At 35.7% G+C, this 9,674-nt stretch overlaps 1 protein-coding gene across 1 annotated transcript; it reads right to left on the bottom strand.

The window, feature by feature from the left end:
* Positions 1-1,302: 1,302 nt before the first annotated feature.
* On the bottom strand, positions 1,303-3,697 carry LOC137721872 (uncharacterized). The gene is made up of 2 exons (XM_068460902.2): positions 3,394-3,697; positions 1,303-1,892 (listed from the first exon to the last, which is right to left on the bottom strand). Exons 1-2 carry the CDS (start codon positions 3,532-3,534, stop codon positions 1,563-1,565), a joined length of 471 nt encoding a protein of 156 aa, XP_068317003.2. The 5' UTR covers positions 3,535-3,697; the 3' UTR covers positions 1,303-1,562.
* Between the last annotated feature and the right edge of the window lie 5,977 nt (positions 3,698-9,674).

The following is a 9,674-nucleotide window of genomic DNA, read 5'->3' as shown; positions in this document are numbered from 1 at the left end:
CCTTTGTAAGGCTCATGCGGTATATTTCTAATTCCTCCTAACTTTGTGTAATCCATTTGTTTGTTACTTTGTCAAAATCCCATGAAATTTGAAAGTTAGGTTTGAGTGAAGGATTTCCAAGTTCAAAGGAATGGAGGTTAAGTTTGTAAAGAACGAATCACAAAAAGTTGTTGGTTAGTTTTTAAGTTCTCTTTCAATGATTATTAAATGAAAACAAAAAATCAATCAAAATAATAATTTTTACCCATTTGACATTCGTATTTTCATTTTGGTTTTTTTTCTTTATATCATGTAACATATTTGATGACAACATAATACACAAAATTATGTCAGTAGTCTCACTAATAAATCATAAATACACAAAAGTTTGTATATCATTTACACAGTAATTCCAATAATATAAAGGTATAGGCAAACGAAATTTACTTGATCTTTTTTATCATTGATTGAGACGCTAAAACGACATTTCACGGGCGTTTGCAATATTTCCTAGATGGAAGAAATTGTGACCCGAAAGCCCAAGATGACGTAGGACAATGTGAACAGTTCAAAAAGGAGAGAATAATATAAAACCAAACCTATCAATGACAAAAAGAAAAAAACAAAGAAAAATTAATAAAAAAAGTTTGAAAACTTTGAGTTTTAACAATAAAATAAAAGGTAAAATAAATAGTACCAAAATTAATTTTTTAGTATAAAAATATAATTTTTTGTTAAAATGAATAATACCGAAAACTTTTCGTTAAAGTTTTCAAAAAAACAAACCCATTAAGTTTAAACTTAATAACTCTCGACCATAATATAACACAAATTCTGTGTCCCTCTGAAAGCCAGCAATGCCTTGTTCCCAACGACAGGGGCACAGGAACCAAATCTTTGATACAATGCCAGACACAGAAGCCAAGACAGTGCCTCCCCACACCCTGCTATGCCCTACTGCCTATGCAATTAACATATCCCCATTAGACTTTATCGAACCCTCGTTATTTTAAATATTTTAATTATTAAATCTTTGTTTAAAAATATAAAAATTAAAATATAACAATTAAAACATGGAAGACACTGACAGTACTCCAGAGCCCGGGCATTTTTTATCCCCCATAACCCGTTAACATATCTCCATAGACTTTATCGGATGCTCGATACTCTAAATATTTTAATTGTTAAAATTTTGCTTAAAATATAAAAATTAAAATCTAACAATTAAAACACCAAATACGGTAATCCAGAGCCCAAGCATTTCAGATCACCCATGATCCATCACGTCAGACTTTACTATGCAAAAAACATGAACACTGTAGCTTAAAAAGGCTAGAACCGGACCTTCAAAATTATTCTTTTTACAAAATCAAAATACAATAATAAAGGCTTCTCAATCCTTAAAAGATAAATAAGAATAAAAGGGTTTCAGAACCGATTACAAACTTGTAATAAAAAATAGACGTAGATGGCGTTAGGCATACCAGTGACTTCAATTTTAATTTATTTAGGCTTTATTTTCTGTTAAGCATCTCCTAGCCCTAATTTTGATAAAAATTTGTAACCGACTTTATTTGTACATATCACTGTTCACAACTGCGGTTTATGGTGCCGGACACGCCATGATCACTACAACACATAATGGCATTATCTTCTGCATTGAGCTGCGTGTTCTTTTTGGAGGAGCCCTTGCAAAGCTTGGCTTGGTATTTGTTGGCATTGAGCTCCAGCTTTCGGAGTGCAGCTTTTCCAAGATCAATGCCACAAACGTCAGAGAGCCTAACAAGGTAGAGCAACACATCTGAGAGCTCTTCCCCCAGGTGTTGCTTCTCTTCCTCTTTCCAGTATGGCAGTCCTCTTGGCACCTCTCCTTTCCACTGAAATATCTCTGATAGCTCTCCCACTTCTCCCACCTGAATAAACATTATACACCAAATTGGGAAAGGAAAATTGCGGAGCTGTTATTATGCTTAGAGTCTCATCAGCAATCACATCAAAGTGGGGTCCTTTACTGTGTATAGAATCTACAGATTGAGATTGACTTATCTACACCTGGATCAGAGTGTAATCATGAATGAATAACGTGATGCCGTGTGTTTTAAATTTTCCACAAGACATTCAGCTATTGTCTCAATGCACAGTGATGTACCAAGATGTAGATAAGTTTCTCTCGAACATAAGCACTCATTTACCAAGATGCAACATTGGATAACCAGTACATTTATCCTTGTATTTAATATAAACTTTACATCCCATTCTATTTGGGGTTTCTTTCCCTTCTTGTGGTTAAATTCACATATGAAAAAGAACAATATTAAAACACAGACAGTGATGGACAAGCTATTCAATCAGTTGTACACATGTCTTCTTTCTTCTTTTTCCCTTTTGGTTCTTCCGTTTTCTGCACTTACAATTCATTGATGGGAACGAAACAAAGAAAATATGAACTCAACAACCAAAACCCAGAATTATAAATTCAAGAAGACAATTGAAAGTTTCTACATTTGCTTTCCATATCATTTTCTGTATAGTTGGAGAACATAAACTAGATCTTTACTATTTCATCGATTAATTCAGTATTATATTCAAACTCAAACAAACGCAGAGTACTCATGTCAAATATTACCAAACAAGATTAATTTCTGTATCTATCAAGAATCAAACAAAAAATCCCACCCAAAATAAAAACCAATAACAATAATAATAAAAAAAAAGGATTTGTTAGCCAAAGAGGTTATGAGATTCACATAACTTCTCATTTTGATCTCTAACGATGAAAACCGATAGAAATAGTCTTTGAATTTGTTTACTGTAAATCATTTTGGTTATTTCATAAAAAATTTAGAAAGATTAGTTTGACAAAAATACTTTTAAAAGTGGTCATGTGGTGTTTCACCTCACAATTTAATGAGATTTTTTATAGAATGATTAAAATCATTTACAGCGACAAAATCAGAGTTTCATTATCATTATGCAATGTTAAAGATCATTTTGGATTAAAAAAAAAACTTAATAAAAATAAGTAATGCTAGAGAAATTAAATTATAGACAAAATTAGTAAATTAAATGATGTGTCACTAATTGAAATGAGAACATTTATCAATGCTTAAGTAACTATCAAATCATCAACTTTCATATTATTTAAGTATAAATTATATAACATTGATAAATGTGTCCATTCTTATTGATGACATATTATTTAATTTGTAATATTTGTTACAAATTTAATTTTTCTAACATTATAGCTTCAAATTTAGTCACCGTAACCAATAAAAAATAGGAGAATAATAGATAATGGGTAGGTGGAAAAGCAGTCATAGAAGCAGAAACAATGGTTCTAAGAAAGTTTTACTAAGATTTGACAAATGGGTACTGAAATAATTAATGTTAGGGCTTCGAAGTTGTACAAATTACCAGAGCCAAAAGTAGATTTCTAGGGCTATGAAACTGATCCCAGTCTCTCTCCCTTGAAATCTCAGCCATTTTCTTCTTCAGCTCCTGCAGGGTAACACCTTCTCTTTCTGCAACTGCAGCTCCAATACCAGCTCCATCCATATCTCTAACCGCTGGATAATCACCAAAACCCTCAAACTCTCACCGACTCACAGTCACAGGAGACCTTCTCGTGGTGGCTGGTCTATTTTCTTCACAAACAGAACCTTATAAGATTGGCTACCGGATTTTGCCGGTTCCATCCAGGGGGATTTTGATATTCATTTGACAGTCACGTGCCGGTTTACTGGTAGGGATTTGGAGGGACCAAATGTTCTTGGTTGAGAAAATATCCCGGAAAGGACATTTTTGGAAATACCGTCTCGTGCAAAAATGGAATGATGGGACAAACTTTGGCTTTGGGTGTGGATGGACCCGTGGTCACTCAAACTCTAAAGTCGACTTCGTCTTCCATATAATCTTAGGTAAATTAATTTTTTAAATAATGCTAGTTAGATTAAACAGAAATGCAAAAGAAATTCTTTTAAAGTGAAACTCTTCACGAACTTAAGTTTTATAATGTTGACATGAAAATTGTGCCAAAAGCATAAGAAAGTTATGAAATGTCTCATTTTTTAGAGAGTCTTCTTAGCATTGCTTTAGACTAAATTTACAAATTAAATTATGTGTCACTAATAATAAGCACGCTAATTAACATTTAAATAATAATTTAATTATCAATTTCCATATCATTTGGTCTATAAAATTTAATTTACAAATTTAATCTTTTTAATATTATAATATAATGCAAAAATGCAATGATGGGAGAACCTTCGGTTTTGGGTGTGGATGGACCTGGGTCACTCAAACTCTAAAGCCAAGTTGATATCATCTTGAGTGTATAGGAGTGCGACATGGTTATCAATTTCTTTTATTTTTATAGTAGTTTTAAGTAGTCCAAATTTTTAGATTAAGTTTGTAAATTATATGATGTGTACAGTAAAAACAAAATGTTAATCAATACTTAAGTATAATTGCAAATGATATTTTACTATGGTGGGGGCAAGGTGTTGGGTCCTTACATGACGGCATAAGTTCAAATCCAGTTGGTGGCTAATCTAATATCTAATCTAACAAAATTTATTGTTTGACAAAAAAATAAAAAATAAAACTTCAGTAATAATTTAATAATTAACATCCACGTTATATTGCTTCTAAAATTTGGTCTAAAAAATTGATATCCGTACTATTACCTTCTTTGTGATACTACGAGTCTTAATTACGAGAGTTTCCCTCGAAAGCACTTTATAATATTCGAAAGCACTTTGTAATATGATCGGAATTGTTCATATTAAAAAACACTTTGTAAAGATCACATGTGCAAAAAATCAATAAAATATGAGATAGTTTAGTCAGCGAACTATTTTAAAACAGATGGACAGATTTTGTAAAAGCATCAAGAACCATCTATTTATTTGCTACAATTGATTGATTAAACGACCTTAATTTTAATTAAATTTTTACATACAAATTTATAATATGAATGATTTTGATTATAAAAATGAAATTTCATGAATGGCCACTAAGTGAATTGAGTAGGACTTCTCCTTAGGCCATCTCCAACCGAGGATTGAGCCCTCTGGCCCTCTAAGATATTAATATTTTAATGTGGCCATATTTGCCTCCGTCTCCAACCGAGGTCTAAAGGGCCACACATAATTTATTATTTAAATTTAAAAACTACAACAACTTAAATTCAAATCCAACAACAACTTATATTTAAAAACGACGAATTAAATTAAAAACTACAAATTAAATTTAAAGGAAAGGTGAATGAATGGTTTAGGTATTTATAGGGAAAAAAATTAGAATTTTTAAGAATTAAAAAAAAGTCCAAAAAACCTATAAAAAAAAAAATTCAAATGCAACGGCTAGCTAACGTAAGCTAGCCGTTGCATTTGAATTTTAGCTTAAGGATTCATGTCGGTTATAATCGACAGGAATAATAATTTTTCTGGCCAACCTCGGGCTGCAGCCAGCCCTCCAGTCTTCTAGCCCTTTCAGATTCTGTGGAACCCTCTCAGATTTCAAAGTCCTCTAGCCTAGCCCTCGGTTGGAGATGGTTTTCGAATTATTTTTGGCCCTTTGACCTTCTAGACCCTTCGGTTAGAGATGGTCTTAGTCTTCAGAAGCCAAGATAACGTAATTTTTTTTTTTTTTTTTTTCAATGATGGCATACGAGATTTTATCAACATCCCGAAATTGATTTAACAGGACTTTTAGTTTGCAGTCAAGCCCACTATTGTTAGAATTGTTATTACATGGCTCATTTCCTTTGATTGACCTCTCGTCAACAAAGTGGGAAGAATGCTTTTTCTTCATGGATAAGTGCCACTACTGTTTTCATGCCTTAATGCTTTTCTTCATGGATAAGTGGCACTACCGTTTTCATGCCTTAATGCTTTTCTTCATGGATAAGTGGCACTACCGTTTTCATGCCTTAACCTCCAGAATTTGTTGATTCTACTCACCTTGCCCAAAGTTGTGGATTGCACAATTTGGTTGACTGCTCAGTCAACTAGATGTGAAAAATGTTTTTCTTTACGGATATGTGAGCACTATTGTTATCATGTTTCAAGCTCTAAGATTTGTTGATGATAAGAGATTTTCACACACTATTTTTAACTTTTTACGTAAATTTTGTTCTATCTTGATCGTTGATTCTGCTTGATTTATTTAATCTGATTGTCATAAATAAAAAAGACTATGTGAGAATCTAAAAAAGATGTGCGAAAATAACTTCAATTGTTGATTCTACTCGCATGTCATCTTACTCAACATTGCCAACTGCACAAAGATATTTGTGGTCTTAAGCAAGGTATATGAGCTTGGTTTTAGTGTCACAAATCAATGGCTTCTTGATCCGATTTTGGTTTGTTCAAAGTCAGGATTAATATATCTTTTGCTCGTCTTCTGGTATTATGGTTCTTATATTGTATGTTGATGCTATTGTTTCGACCCTATCTCGTTTTCTTAGAAACTATTACATGTGGCAATGAGTACGAACTCATGGACCTTGGTTCGCTATCTTATTAATTAATTTAGGGCTACATGCCAACTGATCCTCTACCGATGTAAGACTTCATCTTTCACAAACCAAGTATACCATTATCTTCTCAAGTGCCACATTATGTCAGACTGGTTTTCTAGTTTGTAACTTTTTTGTTTTTTTGGAACAAACGATATTATCCACACTAAGAGGGTGGGGAAGTAGGCTAAGCCTCACAATAAGCTTACAATAAAGTGGTTCAAATTCGCATTTAACGATAATCGAACCTAAAACTTCTCACTTACAAGTGGCTTCTAGTTTGTACCTTGAAATTGCTAATTTGAGATAAAAGTATATGTGTTTAGGGTTCAATTTGTTATATTATTCTTCTCTCTAGGAGGCATATATATAATCATACATGAGGTCCTATAAATTAGGAAACAAGAATCCCAAATAGCCAAGGAATCAGTCAAGTAATCCTATTCTAATTACATTCCTAAATCATAAAGTTGACTCACGCCAACACTCCCCCTCAAGTTGGTGCGTAGATATCACCTAAGCCCAACTTGTCGAGTGAGTCTTGAAAAACCTTCACCGACACTGCATGAGTTAACACATCAGCTAACTGTTCTTCGGATTTCACATACGGAATGTCAATCAACTCAACCTCCAACTTCTCTTTGATGAAATGTCTATCCACCTCCACATGTTTTGTACGATCATGTTGGACTGGATTATTGGCTATCTCTCTCGCTGCTTGATTGTCACAATATAACAACATCGACTTCCGAGGCTTAAAACCTATTTCAGTGAGAAGAATCCGGATCCATAACAATTCACAAATCCCATGTGCCAAACCTCGATATTCCGCCTCAGCTGAGGATCTGGCCACCACGTTTTGTTTCTTACTTCTCCAAGTTACAAGATTTCCTGCTACAAATGTAAAGTAGCCAGATGTGGAGCGACGATCGGTAATGTTCCCAGCCCAATCAGCATCAGTATACCCTTTTATCTCCATATGTCCATGTTTCTTGAAAATTAATCCTTTCCCAGGTGCACCTTTCAGATAACTCAATATACGCATTACGGCTGCCATATGATCCTCACTAGGAGAGTGCATAAATCGACTTACAACACTAACTGCATATGCAATATCTGGCCTCGTAAGTGATAAGTAAATCAATCTTCCTACTAACCTCTGGTACCTCTCTTTGTTAGTCGGAATTTGATCTTGGTATATTGCCAGGTGATGATTCTGCACGATGGGAGTTTCTGCTGGTTTACATGCCAACATCCCAGTTTCAGAGAGAAGGTCTAGTACATATTTGCGCTGACACAAGTAAATCCCATCACGAGAACGAGCAACTTCGATTCCGAGAAAGTATTTCAAGCCCCATAGATCCTTCATTTCAAACTCCGAAGAAAGATAACTTTGCAGCCTCTTTATCTCTTCTGTATCATCGCCAGTGACTACCATATCATCTACATAGATTATCAACAAAGTGACTTTACCTCCCATACGTTTGATAAACAGTGTATGGTCTGCATTTCCTTGTTTGTAGCCATAACTCTTCATTACCTGGGTGAACCTCCCAAACCATGCTCTAGGTGATTGTTTGAGTCCATAAAGGGCCTTTCGAAGTTTGCATACCTTTCCACCTCCATTTGGTACTTCGTATCCAGGTGGAAAATCCATGTAAACTTCTTCTTCCAAATCTCCATGTAAGAAGACATTTTTCACATCAAACTGTTTCAAGGGCCAATCAAAGTTAGCAGCTAAGGACAAAAGAACTCGAATAGTATTCATTTTTGCAACTGGAGCAAACGTTTCTTGATAATCAACTCCAAATGTCTGCGTGTACCCTTTAGCAACCAATCTTGCCTTGTATCTATCTATCGATCCATCTGCTTTGTGTTTTATGGTGAATACCCATTTACATCCCACCGGTCTCTTCCCATGTGGTAGTGGTACCACGTTCCATGTTCCATTTCTTTGTAAGGCCTCCATCTCAACCTCCATGGCTTCTATCCAACGAGGATCCTGCAGGGCTTCTTCCACTTTGGTTGGGATCTTGACTCCAGCCATTTGACTCACAAACGCTTGATACTTAGGTGATAAACGATGTGTTGACATATACTGTGCAATTGCATATCTCACTTTTCCATCCGGAGAGAATCTGTCAGGTGGGTTTTGCCTATGAGGTAAAACATACGAATTTTCAATAATACTTGAATTATTAGAACGTACCTCTTGGATATCCTCGGGGACATGAGCGTGTACTGGCAGAGGAGAATAAGGGTTATGGTTTGCTGGACCTGCTGCTGCTTCGGTGCCATCCATTTCCATTGTCGCTGACCCAAACAATTCAGGCCCATTTATAGGCCTAGTCAAAGGCTCTCCTGTCGGTCCAATGCTGCATTCCGCAACATGCTCCTCAAAAACAGCATGTGGGTCAGCACTTGGGCTGCCCAAAGACCCCACATCATGTTCCCCACATTCAATACACGGATCAGGACTTGGTCCGCTGTTAATGCATGGATCACTGCATGGATTAATGATTGGGCCGCTGCCTTGTGTACTAGCAGCAAGCTCATTATTTTCTTGGTTGTTTTCCACTCTCCCATTGGATAGCTCCAGTGGCATAGCAAACCACCGATATTCGTCTGGTATACCAACCAACTCCCCCTGACGAGTAGGGTGGGTTTGTTGTGAAACAAAGAACATTTCAGTTTCAGAGAACGTAACATCCATGGTGACGTATAAACGCCTAGTAGAGGGATGATAACATCGGTATCCCTTTTGTTGGCTATTAAATCCCAAAAACACACAACGAACCGCACAGGGGTCCAATTTACTCCGTTGGTTTTTTTGAAGATGCACATATGCCACACATCCAAAAATATGGGGTGACAACTGGAGAGAGGACGGAAGAGAGACATAATCTGTCAAGGTTGCCAAAGGGGTACGAAAATTATGAACCCGGGAAGGCATTCGGTTCAGGAGATACACATAATAGGTGACAGCATCCGCCCAATATGTGTTAGGTACATGTGCTCCAATAAGAAGTGCTCGAGTAGTTTCCAAGATATGCCTGTTCTTACGCTCCGCCACACCGTTTTGTTGTGGAGTTTGGGGACAAGTGGTTTCATGAACAATGCCGTGCTTCGTGAAAAACTGAGAGAGTTCTGAATTAAGATATTCTCCACCATTATC

Source organism: Pyrus communis, chromosome 4 (assembly GCF_041283825.1).
Source record: "Pyrus communis isolate YQ-2024b chromosome 4, ASM4128382v1, whole genome shotgun sequence".
In the NCBI taxonomy this organism is placed as follows: Eukaryota; Viridiplantae; Streptophyta; class Magnoliopsida; order Rosales; family Rosaceae; genus Pyrus; species Pyrus communis.
Note: the sequence above shows the minus strand (reverse complement) of the source record. Positions and strands in the feature narration are given on the sequence as shown.

Bases quoted from the DNA above. Each gene is read 5' to 3' on its own strand.
- LOC137721872 (XM_068460902.2), bottom strand. From the start codon at position 3,534: ATGGATGGAGCTGGTATTGGAGCTGCAGTTGCAGAAAGAGAAGGTGTT. The intron at 1,893-3,393 runs GTAATTTGTACA...ATGTTTATTCAG, and splicing joins GAAATCTACTTTTGGCTCTG to GTGGGAGAAGTGGGAGAGCT.